Here is an 18,295-nt window from a genome sequence, read left to right as displayed (position 1 = left end):
TCGACTCAATTCTGGAATTTTGCTGTGAGACCGAGGGCATCATGTGTGCCGATGTGTTTCCTTTAATATATCTTGATAACTTTCCCGGCACTTGGAGTCAATGAAATTGAATGAAATGATTTGAATAGTTATGCTTCTTGATGATATCTTGTATTACGTCACCTTACCCACACACATAAAGATAGACATCATGCAGACACACACAGTCTCAAGGTTTTAAGATTGCTGTCCGTCAAAGATTCTCAACCAAATTTACTGAGCTTGTGCAATTATGACAAAATCAACGGACATATGATCCCCTAACAGTTGTGCAAACTTGGTAGAGTCTTATTCTAACGTATTCACAGCGTTAATGGCTTCCAAAGGTGCTAACACCAAGCATTCATTACATCTTATTTTTTATTAAATTGGAAAATTTGTTATTTTTCTTGTGTAGATTGGTAAAGAAGTCATCAATATTTATAATTTTTTTATGATTACATTTTAAGGCTGCAATTGGGGTGTACACTTTCACTGTTCCAATGTTTTGGCCTCACGTTATTTCAATGTTTTTGGGGCTTTTTAAATGTCTGTTCAATTGCTCGCCATTCATTTACCGCACCCACACCATGTCTCGTCTCTCATTGGTCACTCACGAGACATACTCAACATTGTCCAATCATATTCATCAATCCAGTTGTCAGCATTTTTGATGTACACCCTTTATTTCAGTTGTTTAGAGGTTGTGTCCCAATAATCTGTTCTTTCTCATTAAGTGTGCACTTGTTCGATTCCCTTCATGGATTTTAAAGGAAATGACTGGTATATGGAAACACCCTTCAGCCCATGCCTACACCAATCTAATGCTTATATATTTTTGAGGAGTGGTGTACGAGTGCACACTTCAAGAAGAACGAGAGGTTATTTGGACTCACCCACAGTAGTCACTGCATGGGAGTAATCATTCCTTTATTTATTTATTTTCTTATCCCCGTTGTTTTTTCCGTTGGCCCGTTTGTTTGTTTTTCGTTCTGTCTTTGTGACCACAGCAAGTTGGAATAGATCAGGGTGATATCCCCGATCTCTCACAGGTCAGTGTACATTTTTCATCTCTTCCTCTTCTGGCTCCACCAACATGCTTTCATCCGTCTATCCGTCCATTCGTTCGTGTTACAGCCGTCAGCCTCTCTCTTACTCGCTCCCTCTCTCCTTCGGTCTCACTTGCTCTCGCTCTTTTCTCTGTACTCAATCATTCACTCATTTTCTCTGGCAAACTCTTAACAAGTTACCCTGTCTTCTACTTTCCCTAGTAATCTGTTGGTTCAATTGATTTAGTATTTATTTTTCTAATTATTATTTACACTGTAGGACCAAATAGGCACTTGTAAAGAAAGTATTTAACTGGCTATATAAATACCAATAACTTAAGGCACCAAGCTTGATAGTGATGCAAACTGAAATATTGGATTTTGAGTGATGCATAATTCCCATTCCCAGTATACCATTTAAAATAGTTCCTTTATCATTCTCCTCCACAGACCATTAAAGGATCATGCATTGTAGGTGGTGGGTTACTTACTGTAATGCTTTTAACCCTAGCATCCCTCCCACTAAAGGCATTTCACTGTACTAGTGCACGTAACATTCAAACTTGAAACTATACTGCTTCTCCCCTCCCCATACAGTATATACACGGAGTTTTACAAATTGTTGACTCGCCATAGCTTGTGTGCCCTGACATCTTGACCTACCCACCCGGGTTTGCATGTAGCCCTCGCTCCCTCACACGCACGCATGTAGCCTTGCCCCTTCCTACACGCACGTGCGCACACGTAGACATGCATGAGTGCAGACACACTTTGGCCCCGAGTGTGGGTGGGCGGGGGAGGTCAACCATATGAATGAATTATGAGAAAAGTATTCCTCTCCTCCTCCCACCATTCAGACAGACATAGGCCTATGATAAAGAAAGCATTTTAGGGATTTTTAACCTATTCATTTAAACTATATTTGACCCCCTGATTATTACATGAATGCATCATCATAGCCGTAGCTATGACGTAAAAAGATTTCTGTCTTCAAACTTCAAAGCACATCTTGTTTTGAAAGATTGTCGGGGGATAACTAGCGATCAAAAAGGGGGGGAAAAACTATTCCCTCTTTCTTTTACTTTGCTCTTTTGTTCTCTCTCTACCTCACTTTCTTTCCTCTCTGTGTGTCGGGTGGAATGTTTGGGGAATACGTACAGGGTTCAGTCAGAGTTCCGTGCTCAGTCTGTTTTTAACTTCTGTGCTTTTTTTGTAAGCGGGAATAGAATGTGTGTCTGCTAATATTATTGATGTCTGATTTGGTCTCTAAACAATCTAAAGATGGTCTACTTTTGACCACAGCCACATTGATCGTTCGCCTTGACGTCACCATAGGTCAAAAGTACTGCACCACACGGGGAATAAGGTGCCATTTGGTACACAACCTCCCATTTGAATTAATTTTCTCTTGGAATGTGTCTCATATAGCACCCAAATCTCTATATAGTGCACCACTTGTAGTGCGTAGGGTGCCATTTGGGACGCACACTTAGTAAAAGCCAAAGCGCCAACCTTGCCCACTAGGCTATGCCCTCTCAGGATGTTTATATGTTGGCATGAACCAGACAGAACGGGGTTTATGTGCATGTTTCTCAACCTCCTCTACTACCTTCCTTCCCCTCTGTTCTCTCCTCGTTTTTCTGTTTTCCGAAACTTGTTATTATTAACCTACCAGTACTGAGCAACCTATTCCCTATATAGTGCCATTTGGGCCGAAGACGTAGTTGTTCTATTCTGGGAAAGTGATGCATTGTGGGTCGACCTCTGGGACTAACAACCGTGTGTGCGTGTGTTTATTGATGTGTGTGACGTGTAAAGAAGTGAATGAGTGCGTCATGTCATGTGAAAGAGAGGAACAGCTGGTTCTGTCTCTCACCCCCCTCCCCTCTTCTGTTTTCTCTACTTGTCCTCCTCTCCTCCTTCCAGGCTCCTAGTAGTCTCCTGGAGGCTCTGGAGCAGCACCTAGCCTCTCTGGAGGGGAAAAAGACCAAGGAACTCACCGCTGATACCAGGTACTGGACTGGCGAGACAATGAACACTTGGTGATATACGTTATCATAAAACTTGTATAAGAAGCACACATAGAAAATACATGTCCCCTGTCCCCTCCTAATACCTCTGTTCTCGCCTCTGTCCTCTCCATAGAGCGTCCACCCTGTCCAGTGCGGTGTCGTCTCTGTCCAATACAGGCATGTCATTCAGCCGCATGGACGAGAAGGAGAGACAGCAGGCCTTAGAGGAGGAGCAGGCCAGACTGCAGGCCCTCAAGGTACAGGTAACACACCATTACACTACCATTATACTACACCGATGCATAATTTTACACAGCTACACTAACCACCACTACACTGGTGGACAGGGGGAGTTAAATATGTTACTACATCATTACAACAAATTACACTGCTGCACAAAATTACATTACATTTTTTTACTTACCTTTTATTTAACTTGGCAAGTCAGTTAAGAACAAATTCTTATTTACAATGACGGCCTACACCGGCTAAACCCGGACGACGCTGGGCCAATTGTGCGCCGCCCTATGGGATTCCCAATCACGGCCGGTTGTGATACAGACTGGATTCGAACCAGGGTGTCTGCAGAGACGCCTCAAGCACTGAGATGCAGTGCCTTAGACCGCTGCGCCACTCGGGAGCACTACATTAGCCTATTCAGATTTAACTGCCTGAAAACAAGGTGTCCGCAGGTCCTTAAAGTCTTACATTCATTTCTGATTTAAAGTCTTAAAATGTCTTAAGTTCAGTTTTCAAAAGTATAAAAAAATGCGACGTTGATGACTACAGTGTTTCCGTTATATTGTGCTTAATTGTTGCCACCCCGACCAAAAAAAGAAGGAACGATTGAACATCAAACAATACTCTAGGCACACTTTCAAGATGTTCGAGAGCTGTCCAACCACGTGCACCTCGGTGTTTGCACGTCATGTGCGTGTACCAGTGTGGTTCAGGCCGTTGCCAGAGGAAAGAGCAAGGCAGCCTAAAATGTGATAGACAGCAACACTAACTAGAGCTGGGACGATAAACAGGAAATTACCGACAACGATATTGCCTTCTTACCAAAGCAATTTCGGGGAATAGGCTACATAACGTTCCTGCAGATTTTTTTTGTTCTAAAACCATTATTTGGTCAACAGTAATGTGCATTAACCTGCTTCCTGCAATAAAAGTATCTGCCGTGTCCGTTTCGCTGCTGGCTCTCACTCCCGCTACCCCCTTTGCACATGGCGAGGAGGGAGAGAAGCGCAAGCATACTGATAGTTGAGCAACATTTTTAAATGTAATTGCGGGAAAGACAGTTTTTAAAACCACTATTGTTACTGTTCCTAAACAAGAGGAGAGTCTCAGCTTTACGTGAGAAATAACACCACTTTACAAACGTCGTATGTAATTGAGATGCTCTGCAAACGGAGCGGAGCGTGCCATTTGCGGTGAATACATCAAGTAGCCTATATAGGCCTACCAATGGAAAGTTTTTGTAGGACATTCAATTTGCTGTCAGCTCAATTGCATGGCTATCTAGCAACAATATCGTATTTAGAGTTGGCAATCTAGTGAGTTCCCACTTCCTCAGGTGGTAAATGATGTAGCATATAGGCATAGCCTAGGCCAATATGCAGAAAAAACTCATTGTACGACTTCCTCATCGATGACAAGCGTGCTCTTGTTTGCCATGACATCCTCCTCCAGACAGGCTAGGTGAGCGGGGGAACCCCTGTTTCAAAGCGGGTGAAGAACTTGTTTAGTTCATTGGCTGTAGAGGCACACCCTCTCATCCAGGCAGGGATCAATGCGTTGCCTACTTTTTGAAGGGGGCGTTTTTCATATTCTTAATGCCCAACCAGGCAGACCGAGAGTCTCCCTGTAACTTTATCTCCATCTTATCTCTGTACTGGCATCTCACCTTTTTTTAATCTCTTTGTTCCCCTCTCTCTGTACCTCTTTCTTTAAAGTGTGTTCCCGGAGGCAAACACTTGTTTCTTCCTATTAACCTGTTATGGCTGCAGCCCGACGTCAGCCCGACGCCGGTACACCTATGACAACATCCAGCTCAAGTGCAGGGCGCGAAATTCAAAATCTATTTTTTTTTTAAATATTTAACTTTCACACATTAACAAGTCCAATACAGCATTTGAAAGATAAACATCTTGTCAATCCAGCCAACATGTCCGATTTTTTAAATGTTTTACAGAGAAAACACCACATATATTTATGTTAGCTCACCACCAAATAAAAAAGGAGGACAGACATTTTTCACAGCACAAGTAGGATGCAAGTAGCATGCACAAGCCAACCTAACTAACCTAGAACCAACCTAAATAACCTAGAAAAAACTACCTCAGATGACAGTCCTATAACATGTTACACAATAAATCTATGTTTTGTTCAAAAAATGTGCATATTTTAGCTATAAATCTGTTTTACATTACTGCTACCATCATAGCTACAGTCAGAAATCGCACGGGAGTAGCCAGAGAAAATACAGACACCAACGTCAACTACTAATTACACATCATAAAACATTTCAGAGAAATATATGGTGGATAGCTAATGAAAGAGAAAGATCTTGTGAATAGAGCCAATATTTCAGATTTTTCAAGTGTTTTACAGCGAAAACACAATATATCGTCATATTAGCTTACTACAATAGCTAACATCACAACAGCATTGACTCAAGGCAAACGATAGCATAGCACAGTTCGACAGATATATGAAAAAGCATCCCAAATTGGGTCCTTATCTTTGTTGATCTTCCATCAGAATGTTCTCCAAGGGGTCCTTTGTTCAGAAATGTCTTTATTTCGATCCAGAACGAACAATTTCCCTCTTGAATTAGCAAGCACACTGGCAGTGCGACGCTAACCTCTCCATCTTGAAAAAATTATTGCGTCGCATCACGTCTAAAGTCCAGAATACATTTCAATAATATAATTAAACTATATTGAAATAACATACTTTAGGATGATATTGTGACATGTATCAAATAAAATCGAAGCCAGAGATCATATTCACCTTTACAGAGTGTTTTCCAGGAGCCGAGTCCAGGTCCTACTTCGTGCCCAGAAAGAAAAATAAACTGCGCAACACTCACTCCAAGAGGTTGTGTTCAACCCCAGGAAGAGATAATCAAGTGATTTCTTCTCTCACTTCCGCATGACACCCAGAGGAAGGCGTATGACGTGTTTCTACAGTCCTAAGTGACATGCCCTTTTATAGACAAGGGCTTGAAGAGCGACATCGATTTTGGAAATCTCACTTCCGGATAGGAAATGGTCTGTAAAAATAGTTCTGTTCCACTTAGAGAAATAATTAAAACGGTTTTAGAAACTAGAGACTGTTTTCTATCCAATAGTAATACTAATATGCATATTGTAAGAGCAAAAATTGATTAAGAGGCCGTTTGAAAATTTGCACATATTTTCCAGTTTTTCAATACGCCCCCTGCAGCCATAACAAGTTAAGCACCACTTTCGATTCTTTGGTCACCAATGGTTTGTTAGGAAATATCTTACATCACTGCAATTGATCAATACGGTCATTGTCCCACACCTGTATTTGTTTGTGCACCACCTTCTCCCTTTTGAGTAACTGTCTATAAGTTGGTCGTAGAAAAACAGTGTTATGATCTGATCCACCCAGTGGATGTCTGGGCAAGGATGAATACGCTTTGGGGACCGAGCCGTAACATAGGTCAATGATCTTATTTTTCCTTGTTGGACAAGTCACATCAAGCTCTTGAGCGAGGTTAAAAATGATGTCAGCTGCGTTGACACTGTTTGCTCTTGGATGGATATAAACAACTGTCAAAAAAATCTGGGGGAATTCACGGGGGAGGTAGAAGGGGCGCATATTTTTTCCCACTGACAATTGTAGTTTTACACCATCTTTCATTTAGTCGAACACAGACTCTGCCTCTGTGCTCCTTACCAGGAGCTTCACTGTCTCTGTCCATACGAGTGATCGTGAATCTGTCATGGGTGACTTCAGTCGGGCACCGCCTCCGACAGCCAAGTTTCAGAAAAGGCCATCACACAGGCCTCCCTGTATTCATATCGATACCATGAGTTTGCCCGTAATTTGTCCATTTTCCCCTTAAGCGATTGGACATTAAAGAGCAGTTGGAAGCGGAATCTTTGTTTTGTTCCTCAGCACACCGCCTTTCCCCTTTTCCTCTTCCTTCTTAGTAGTCCTTCACCCAGGTTGTTTTGTCTCACGATCTCTGCAGGTATGTCCCCTTTGATCGGTTCTCCCAAACGTGAGTTATTACATTGTAAAAGATTAGTTTCTGCAGTAGCGGATGTGTTGTGCCGCCGACTTTCTCGTAGATTCGCGTGCTGTTTCAGGTACCAGCAAAAGTAATCCAAGTAGGAGAATTATCCACGGTACATACTTCATGTCCCTCTACCGTAGCCTAATCGGTAATCCGATGCAACATAACACACTAAACTACTAAAAGCAAAGCAACAAAAACAGAAGAGTTTAAACAACGAACCAGGAACAAATGCTGCAGGGCACCACTGCGCAGGACTGATTGGAGCCTGCTCAGTCTGACACTGCTCAGTCTGTGCCAAGCATGAATCCCTCAGTCATACCCAACTTTGTGTTTTTCTGTGTTTCTCCAGGACCAGCGTCTGAAGGAGATTGGCATGTCCACTCCATCTGCCTCCCCCAGTACACAGTCTATGGGCAGTGTCAGCAACAACCACCACAACACCAATCAAGGCATGGAGCTATTCAGTGCACCCTCCACCAACAGGTACTACTGTTATAACATGGTTACTACAGGTCGTAGGAGGTTATCTAGTATTATAAAGGTATGATTCAATTATTCTATTCAGATTTATGTTGATTCTTTTGATTATAGATTCTTTCTGATTTTCTTTGGGGGGGGTTTCAAAGATTGGTATCAAAGAGTTTGTTTTGTTGACTTAAAGGGATTGTTGAGGCAATCTATATTTCAGTGGAATTACCCTTACCTTGAGTTGTTTTTCAAGCCAGAAGTTACCATATTAGCATCGTCAAAATTCATTAATGTAAACAGGCATACCGATGTTAGCAAAACTGCAAACTTCCTCAGAAACACGTAGCGTCGATACTCACGAAGAACCTGTCCATGTTCTTCCCCGCAAAAATGTTATTTTTCTAGTAATATCTGAATGCTGAATATTTGTATATTCCAATGCTCGGATAGTGCCATCAAGCCACCGGTGAGTGCCCAATGGAATATACAACTTTATTGTCCATGTTACAGCACACAGAAACAGAGAGACTACATGAGGAAATGTAGTCTCACAATTCCAGCGACTATTTCAGCAGTATGTATGTTAGAAAATTGTGAACTCCACCAACTGCCGAACTTGGTTTTGAAGTGTTTTTGAGCAGGTTACGGCTTGCTGTGCAGCTTTGCTAACATTGGTTTGGTTGTTTACATTCATGAATTTTGATGATGCTAACTCCTGTCTGTGGTTAAACATTGATTATTGTGCACTCTGTCACTATTGGCCTTAATACACAACTCAAGGTAAGGTAAATTCCACCGAAATATATAGATTTCACCTGAACTAACCCTTCAATTGTTGATTGTTTGGGCATATAGGGGCAATTTGAATTACATTTATTTACTCATTGATTTTCTTTCCCTCTTCCCTGTCTCCTCTTATTTCTCTCTCTAGCATGCCCAACCTCAGTAGTGATCTATTTGACCTGCAGCCAGCCTTCCTACCTGCTGTCCAAAGCACTCCCTCTATCTCTACAGCCACCAGTGCCTGGGGAGGTAGGTCACACACACATTTGGACACACACGTGCATGCAATATACACATGGAAATACACACACAGTTTTTATCTACTTAACCTCCTGAACCTTCAGGTTCAGATCCGGGGCAGAGATGTATAGTGTTGATTTAGCTGTGTATTATGTCACACACTACACAAGTTTCAGTTAACACGTGTGTTCTGACAAGCCTCTGTCTTTTAAAGTCAGGTGGCTTTTCAACTGTACAAATTCATGTTCATGTGTATCTGAGTTCTCTTCATGTCTTCAGTCATTCATGTGTTCATTCATCCATCAATTAATTCACTTGTTTCATCCACTTATCGTCCATCCATTCAGCCATCACTTTCTCATCTGCTGGAAGCACCGAAACGGCTAAAATATTATGTTTTACATTTTGTCCAATAAACATTATTTGAAAGAACATATGGTTCGACAGACCAACCAACCCAGAGGTTGAAGAGAACCTTTACAATAGTAATATGTCTTTATGACCTTTGTCCCCTAGGTGCTGCTGAGCCAGCTGAGTCCTCCATGAGTGTAGATTTTGAAGCTGTTTTCGGGGGCGGGGCTAGAAGACAGGCCAATAACCACGTACAGCCTGCCACCGATGGTAAAGAGACACAACGGCTACGTCCCAAATGGCAACCTATTCCCTTTATACTACACTACTTTTCACCAGGGCCCATAGGGCACTATATAGGGTGCCATTTCAGACACACACAACCCTAAATAAACCTACTAAACAACCTCTGGCTTAGCTTACTGCTCCCCTATAACAACTGTAATTAACTACTTTTAGTGCTGGGTCAGATCTCTGATTTGGTTTTGCTAATGGCCGCTAAGTAAATCAAACTTTTCAGGCTTTGGCCTGTATCCACAAATCGTCTTAGAGTAGGAGTACTGATCTAGGATCAGTTTTTCCTTTTAGATCATAATGAATACAATTATATGGACATATACTATATCAGCACTCTTACTCTGAGATGCTTTATGGATACAGGCTCTGGTTTAGATTTCTGGTTGGGTTTTGCTATGGGCCAGCTAATCCTTAGCTACAGCTTTAGGCCTGGGGTTTCTACTACCAGTTTCCATTTGTGTGTTTTAAAGCCTTCAGTAGGAATTTCCTGGTGGTGATCTCACTCCATTCCATCTGTTTGTAACTCATCTCTTTCTCTCTCTGTGCGTGGTTTGTCATCTCAGTCCGTTCCTAATCGCCTGTCACTCCATTTGTTGTCATCCACACCGTCCCACACTCTACACAGACAATCCATCTCTTTGGAGGCACTGAGGTGGTACCTTTCCATCTGTTCTCTATCTCTTTCCCTCATCTGTCCTCTACTCCCTCCATTCTCAGCCTTTCCAAACAATTAGCTTAATAGTTAACTAAAACTAGATTTTTCTTTCTTTCTGCCCTCTGCTCTGTATGTTATGGTGAGTGGGCTAGTTTTCTGATTATTTCCTTCTCTCTCCCTTCCTCCGTGTGCTAATTGTCTCTGATCCTTCCCTTCTGTTTCCTGCTTGTAAAGCAGGAAGTTCTTACTTCATGAATGTGGCCTATGGCCAGATGGCACCCTATTCCCCATTTGGCTCTGGTCAAAAGTAGTGCACTATGGTAGTATGGGCTCAGGTCAAAAGTAGTGCCCTACATAGGGAATAGAGTGACATTTGGGACGCATAGCTATGTCAGCACAATGTCCAGAAGCTAGACACCGCTTCCTAGACAAATATTATTTGTCCTTTTTTTTTTTTTTTCGCTCCCTCACTTTTTTTCTGTGATGGGAGGATAAGGAGTGATGGGAGGTGGCAGCTGTCTGTGCAGCTCTGTTGTGCTCCCTGTCTCTTTTTTTCCTCCCCTACGCTACCTTGTCTTGCCCTCCTTCGATCGGTCTTTCTCTAATGTCACACACTGATTGCCCCTATTTGTCTCTTTTCTGTCTCCCTATCCACCCTCTCTCCCTTTTCCGTTCCCCCCTCCCTCCACCATCCCTTTCCCTACCTCTCTCCTAGTTGAGGGCAATGTGTTCCCATTTTTAGAATTACTGTTGACAGACCATTGTGGTACTAATGTAATGTTTGCACAGTGAAATACTCCATGACTGCATCCCAAATGGCAGCCTGTGGGCCTTGGTCAAAAGTAGTGCACTATATAAGGAATAGTGTGCCATTTGGGATGGAGCCATGCAGTGTAACCAGACCAATCAGCCCTGTACAGTAATAGAGTAGTATACCACACAGACCGGTCAGCCTACAGTACAGCCTCAATAAGTGTAATGACTCAACAACATGACACCACAAGCACATAAATCCATCATAACACAAATATAGCTACTGCTGCTGAGCCTAGGGATGGAACAAACACCCATTTCTCATAATTCTGCTACTGAGGCTGACTAGAAGCTGAAGGAGTAGACAGGGCACATCTACTGTTTTAGTCTAGATATGGAATTACTATAATCCGTCAGCATAATGACTCCACAACATGTCAGCCACAAGGAACTACAGTGCCTTCAGTAAGTATTCATACTCCATGACTTATTCCACTTTGTTGTTACAGCCTGAATTCAAAATGGATTAAATATATTTTCTAACCCATCTACACACAATACCCCACAATTAATGTTTTGCAAATGTATTGAAAATGAAATACAGAAATATCTAATTCATTTAATTATTCACACCCCTTTGCTATGACACTCCAAATTGAGCTCAGGTGCCTCCAATTACCTTTAATCATCCTTGAGATGTCACTACAACATGATTGGAGTCCACCTGTGGCCAATTAAATTGTTTGGATTTAGAAGGAAACATCTATATAAGGTCCCACAGTTGACAGTGCATGTCAGAGCAGAAACTATACCATGAAATTCAGGTAACTATCCGTAGAGTGAGAATTGTAATGAGGAATATATCTGAGGAAGGGTTTAAAACAATTTCTAGAATGTTAAAAGCTTCCAAGAGCACAGTGTCCTCCGTCATTGGGGAATGGGAAAAAATACAGAACTACCCAGACTGGTCGGACAGCTTCTAGGCACAAACTGAACAACCAGGCAAGAACAACCTTGGTCAGGGAGGTGACCAAGAACCCAACGACCTCTCTGACAGAACTACAGAGTTCCTTGGCTTAGATGGGAGAACCTGCCAGAAGGACAACAGTCTCTACAGCACTTCACCAATCTGGGCTTTATGGGAGAGTGGCCAGACAGAAGTCACCCCTGAGAAAAAGGCACATGACGGCACGCCTGGAGTTTGCAAAAAGGCACTTGAAAGACTCTGGAGTGGCAGAAGAGTCTTTGGCCTGAATACAAAGTGCTATGTTTAACACCATCCCTACTAGAGGTCGACCGATTATGATTTCTCAACGCCGATACCGATTATTGGAGGACCAAAAATAGCCGGTAACGATTAATCGGCCGTTTTTTATTTTATTTTATACAATTTATTTGTAATCATAATTTGTAATAATGACAATTACAACAATACTGAATGAACACTTATTTTAACTTAATATAATACATCAATAAAATCAATTTTAGCCTCAAATAAATAATGAAACATGTTCAGTTTGGTTTAAATAATGCAAAAACAAAGTGTTGGAGAAGAAAGTAAAAGTGCAATATGTGCCATGTAAGAAAGCTAACATTTAAGTTCCTTGCTCAGAACATGAGAACATATGAAAGCTGGTGGTTCCTTTTAACATGAGTCTTCAATATTCCCAGGTAAGATGTTTTAGGTTGTAGTTATTATAGGACTATTTCTCTCTCTACGATTTGTAGTTCATATACCTTTGACTATTGGATGTTCTCATAGGCACTTTAATATTGCCAGTGTAACAGTATAGCTTCCATCCCTCTCCTCGCCGCCACCTGGGCTCGAACCAGGAACACATTGAAAACAGCCACCCTCGAAGCAGCGTTACCCATGCAGAGCAAGGGGAACAACTACTTCAAGGTCTCAGAGCGAGTGACGTTTGAAACACTACTAGCGCGCACCCCGCTAACTAGCTAGCCATTTCACATCGGTTACACCAGCCTAATCTCGGGAGTTGATTGGCTTGAAGTCATAAACAGCGCAATGCTTGAAGCATTGCGAAGAGCTGCTGGCAAAACGCAGGAAAGTGCTGTTTGAATGAATGCTTATGAGCCTGCTGGTGCCTACCATCGCTCAGTCAGACTGCTCTATCAAATCATAGACTTAATTATAACATAATAACACACAGAAATACGAGCCTTATGTCATTAATATGGTCGAATCCGGAAACTATCATCTCAAACAAAACGTTTATTCTTTCAGTGAAATACGGAACCGTTTGGTACTTTATCTAACGGGTGGCATCCATAAGTCTAAATATTCTTTTTACATTGCACAACCTTCAATTTTATGTAATAATTACGTAAAATCCAGGCAAATTAGTTCGCAACGAGCCAGGCGGCCCAAATTGTTGCATATTCCCTGACTCTGTGTGCAATGAACGCAAGAAGTGACACAATTTCACATGGTTAATATTGCCTGCTAACCTGGATTTCTTTTAGCTAAATATGCAGGTTTAAAAATATATACTTCTGTGTATTGATTTTAAGAAAGGCATTGATGTTTATGATTAGGTACACGTTGGAGCAACGATGGTCCTTTTTCGCGAATGCGCACCGCATCGATTATATGCAACGCAGGACACGCTAGATAAACTAGTAATATCATCAACCATGTGTAGTTATAACTAGTGATTATGATTGATTGATTGTTTTTTATGAGATACGTTTAATGTTAGCTAGCAACTTACCTTGGCTTCTTACTGCATTCGCGTAACAGGCAGGCTCCTCGTGAGGCAGGTGGTTAGAGCGTTGGACTAGTTAACCGTAAGGTTGCAAGATTGAATCCCTGAGCTGACAAGGTAAAAATCTGTCGTTCTGCCCCTGAACAAGACAGTTAATCCACCGTTCCTAGGCCGTCATTGAAAATAAGAATGTGTTCTTAACTGACTTGCCTAGTTAAATAAAAATGTTTAAAAAAAAAACGGTGTCCAAAAATAGCGATTTCCGATTGTTGTGAAATCGGCCCTAATTAATCGGCCATTCCAATTAATCGGTCGGCCTCTAATCCCTACCGTCAAGCATGGGCGTGGCAGCATCATGCTATGGGGATGCTTTTCAGTGGCAGAGACTGGTATGGATAGAGAGAACAATGAATGTAACCAAATATAGCCAAGTCCTTGATAAGAACCTGCTTCAGTGCTAATGACCTTAGACTAGGGTGAAGATTTACTTTCCAACAGGACAATGACCCCAAGCATACAGCCAAAGCAATGCTGAAATGGCTTCAGAACAAGAATGTGAAAGTCCTTGAGTGGCCCAGCCAAAGCCCAGACTTGAATCCCATTGATAATCTGTGGAAATACTTAGATTGCTCCCCATCTAATTTAACAGAGCTTGAGGTAATCTGTAAGGAAGAATGGGAGGAAATCCACAAATCCAGATGTGCAGAGCTTATACAGACATACCCAAGACGACTCAAAGCTGTAATCGCAGCCAAAGATGCTTCTACAAAGTATTGACTCGGGTGTGAATACTGCAAAAATGTCAAACATGTTTTACTTTGTCGTTATTGGCTATATGTGTAAATGGGTGAGGGGGAAAAAATCTATTTAATCCATTTTGAGTTCAGGCTGTAAAGCAAACAAAATTGAATTATGTGAAGGGATATGAAATCTTCCTGAAGGCAATGTAAATCCAGCACAACACACATACTGCTGCTCAGCCTAGAAATATGGTGTATAGACGGGACAGCTACTGAGCCCTGAGCGTAGAAATAAAAGGGAACACATCCTTTATTTTCTATACATGTCATGATACTGAGCAGATGGTTTGTGATCCCACAGCCTGATCTTGCCTCCCAAGTCCTCTTTTTTCTCTTGCTTGAGTCAAATCTTTCCTGCATGTGCGCTGCTTTTCTTTTAACCTCATATCCCATCTGTGTGTGATACTTGCCTATGCTTTGTGTTTGTCTAATCTCTGTGTATGTATAATGTAATTAAATCTGTCTCCCTGTGTATCTATCCTCCAGGGTTTGACGCTCTAGGGGACCTGCTGAAGCCCACAGTGCCCAGCCACAACCAGGCTCCTCCCATGGCCCTGCACCACCCTGGTCATCCCCATCCAGGGCACCCAGGAGGCAAGCTGCTGGCCAATGACCTTGACTCATCCCTTGCCAACCTCGTTGGCAGTGAGTACTGTATAGACAACATACATTGTTCTTTTGTATCCTCACATCTGTCTGTTTCTGCCTCTTTCTCCCCTCTGCCTCCATAAGTTTCAGTTTCTTTCGCTTTGTGCATTCTCCTTACTCCTCATGTGACTCTCTTTTCTCCCTCCCTCTTCTCTCCCCCTTGGTCTTGTCCTCTAGTGAATGTCTCTGCCAGTGGTAGAGTTGTCAATAGAAACAGTTGGGCCAGGCTAATGGTAGCGGATGGCCTATCTGCCAGAGCTCTTGCCTGAGAGCCATTGGCGGGAAGGTAGAGGACACACAGAGAGAGGGGAACCCAGTAGGGAGGCACTGGTCTGTCTACTGTATGTTTAGCAGCCTGCACTACCTTCCCAGGGCTGGCCGGCTCTCTCTTTCTGTTTGCCTGTCTCACTGTCTTTTAGATAGACTCGCTCACTTTTTTTCAAACCCTCTGATGCTTTTGCTCTCATCTTTCTCATACTCACTTCCTTGTTCCCTTGCTTTCTCTTGCTCTCCTCTTTCTGTCTCACCATCCCTCGCTTTCTCTCGTCCTCAGATCTGCAGTTCGGAGGAGCCCCAGCCAAGAAGTAAGTGTAGGAGTTGTGATGTGTGTCTGCATGCGTGTGTGTGTCTCTCTGAGTTGGGAAGTGATGTAGTGCCAGACTACTTCAGCATTTTCCCTAGACAATAGAAGGCTTTGGCGGGCTGGCATCCTACAGTTCTCCAGTCCCAGGCAGCCCCTGCTCAAAACAGTCTACTTCAAGACATGAGAAACTAAAATAAACTTGAATAAGTATCTAGTGAATGGAAGTTATACTAGTGTTTTTAATGACAAAACAATGTGTTGTATAAACAATCAACAATGGAACAGACTGACTGCAGGGTTTTCCCTAGACGATAGACTTTATGGCGGACTGCCATCCCACTCTACTGTACTAGGGCGAGCCGACTCAAAGCCTAGCCAACGCTGAAAAGCTTCTGTGCTGCTCAAATCTGTTGAAAAAGAAATTTAAACTAAAATAACTTGACTGCATCATTCAAATCTGCAGGATTTGACCTGTAACAAGACACACATTGAGACCTAGTGAAGAGCTCGAGCTACAATATTGTAATAATATATTTGATTTTTAACACGCTTTTCAAAAACACATGCAGGCTTGTATAACTAACTTTGTGGGGCCACACAATTCAGTCCCATTCAAAATCCTGTTTTCCCTAAACCTAATTCTAACCCTAAACCCATTTAGAAATAGCATTGACCTTGTGGGGACTAACAATGTCCCAAGTTGGTCAAATCTTGTTTGTTTACTGTTCGTGTGGGGACCAGAAGTCCTCACAAGTAGAGTCAAACACGTCCACACCTGCATAATATCCATGGTAACAGTTGATTAACGAGTGTGGTGTTTTTGCGCGGTGCATTTTGTCGCTGTGTGCTCCGGTGTTCAGGCCAGACATGCAGTGGAGTCAGCCTGGAGAGAAGAAGCTAACCGGTGGACACAACTGGCAGAGCAAGACCATGACTAGCACCACGGCCTGGAACCCCGCTCCCATGGCCCCTGCACCCATGCCTGTACAACACATGGTGAGTGGTAGTGTGTGTGTGTATTATGTAACCTGTTTAGAGATTATGTCCAGGTGCAATAGATATGCGCTAGTCAAGACTGAGTGCTGAGCTTGCCAATGGATGATTGTCGTCCCGATCTCTTCCACAATACTGTCTGACTGTGGAAATCTGTCACTAACCCCTGGCTTCTTCTCTTCCTCCCCTCTGTCTCTTTCTGTCTCGTTCTCTTCGCTGTAATTCTCTTCTGTTCTTTGCGTTGTCATCCTCATTCCTCTCGTCCTGTTTCTGCTGCGTTTAATTCACCTTCCTCATTGTCTCTCCTCTCTCTCTCTCTCTCACTCACTCACTCACTCACTCACTCACTCACTCACTCACTCACTCACTCACTCACTCACTCACTCACTCACTCACTCTCACTCACTTTGTGCGTCCTTGCCATGCAGAATGGGATGTTCTATGCCAGTTATGTAAGTAGTAGGGTATGTCCCAAATGGCAGCCTATTCTCTATATCGTGCACTACTTTTCACCCAGTGCCTATCTAGTCTGTTTGGAGCGACTTCTGGTCTTTATTACGATTCTCTACCCAGTAGTGTACACTCATTGTGAAGTGTACTCACTCCTCCTCATGCATTTCATAGCATTTGATTGGGGCAAGCGTGGCTGAAGGAAGTTTCCACCATATTTCTTACATAGGTCCATTTGTTTTGAATCCATGAGGGGGAGTGTACACACCGGGTCAGTATCAGCTCAGTGCGATCTCTCCCTCCCTCCTGCATTCCTCCCCTACTTGTTGTTTTGTTTTTAAAGATAAGAGGGTTTTTTCCCTCCTCCCTGTACTCGTAGTTGAAATGATTTCCTCACCCTACTGCCACCTGCTTTTAGAGACTAGTGTTTATTTCTACCAGGGAGAGGCATGCTACTGTTCTCATTAGGTGCTTAACTGATAACAAATTAGCCTAGTGCAGTAATTTAAAGGAACACTGCTGTAGTCAATTCGATTTTTACAACCTCACTTCCACACATGTTGTTTTACCTGTGTTTATCTGTAGTTGTGAATGTGATGGTGTCCATGAGCACCTGTACCTCCTTTGCTGTATAGACTCCCCTTTTAGCCTCTCCGCTGCACTATTTTTGAGTTGCTAATCAGGTCTCTCTCTAACAGGCTCCAGCTCCTATGACATTCCCAATGACGACGCCGCAAGTGCCTATGTATGGAATGGTCAGTACTGCTCAGTGCTCACACGCAACATGACACATTCAACATCACGTGTATAACCTAGATGTATTGTGCTAGGAGAATTACCGTGGTCTAGCAGTCAAAAAAAAGAAGTGTAACCAACAAAGAGACGACATACTTGAGTACTGGAAAAATGTTTCTCCCTCTCTCAGGTCCCTCCTCAAATGGGTCAGATGGGGGGTGTACAGTTGATGGCCCCCCAGCCCATGATGTACAACCAGCCTGTACTCAGACCCACAAATCCCTTCGCCCCCATGCCTGGAGCCCAGGTAACCACTCACCATTTCTACAGCCCTAACACCTTACACCATAATACCACATCCCTATTACCCCTTTAAACCCCACAACCCTCCGTCACCATCCCTAAAGCCCAAGGAAACCCTCCCCCCAAACCCTTTAGTTCAGATTGGCCCCCTTCCA

At 42.8% G+C, this 18,295-nt stretch overlaps 1 protein-coding gene across 14 annotated transcripts in view; it reads left to right on the top strand.

Annotated features, from left to right (window-relative positions):
- LOC139534864 (phosphatidylinositol-binding clathrin assembly protein) overlaps positions 1-18,295 on the top strand; it is a 57,149-nt gene that overhangs the window by 32,881 nt on the left and 5,973 nt on the right. Inside the window, exons 8-20 of one of the 14 annotated variants that reach the window (XM_071334350.1) lie at positions 1,029-1,070; positions 1,518-1,538; positions 2,994-3,079; positions 3,213-3,336; positions 7,705-7,838; positions 8,755-8,855; positions 9,363-9,467; positions 14,915-15,073; positions 15,630-15,660; positions 16,520-16,655; positions 17,081-17,104; positions 17,801-17,857; positions 18,028-18,144. In XM_071334350.1, coding sequence (XP_071190451.1) covers positions 1,029-1,070; positions 1,518-1,538; positions 2,994-3,079; positions 3,213-3,336; positions 7,705-7,838; positions 8,755-8,855; positions 9,363-9,467; positions 14,915-15,073; positions 15,630-15,660; positions 16,520-16,655; positions 17,081-17,104; positions 17,801-17,857; positions 18,028-18,144 — 1,137 coding nt within the window. Of the gene's footprint in view, positions 1-1,028; positions 1,071-1,517; positions 1,539-2,993; positions 3,080-3,212; positions 3,343-7,704; positions 7,839-8,754; positions 8,856-9,362; positions 9,468-14,914; positions 15,074-15,629; positions 15,661-16,492; positions 16,656-17,080; positions 17,105-17,800; positions 17,858-18,027; positions 18,145-18,295 lie in introns of all 14 variants that reach the window. The other 13 variants (XM_071334338.1, XM_071334343.1, XM_071334337.1 and 10 more) reach the window with 13 other exon arrangements.

Source organism: Salvelinus alpinus, chromosome 11 (assembly GCF_045679555.1).
Source record: "Salvelinus alpinus chromosome 11, SLU_Salpinus.1, whole genome shotgun sequence".
Lineage (NCBI taxonomy): Eukaryota > Metazoa > Chordata > Actinopteri > Salmoniformes > Salmonidae > Salvelinus > Salvelinus alpinus.
The sequence above is the reverse complement of the archived record's forward strand: the minus strand, read 5'-3'. Positions and strand labels throughout refer to the sequence as shown.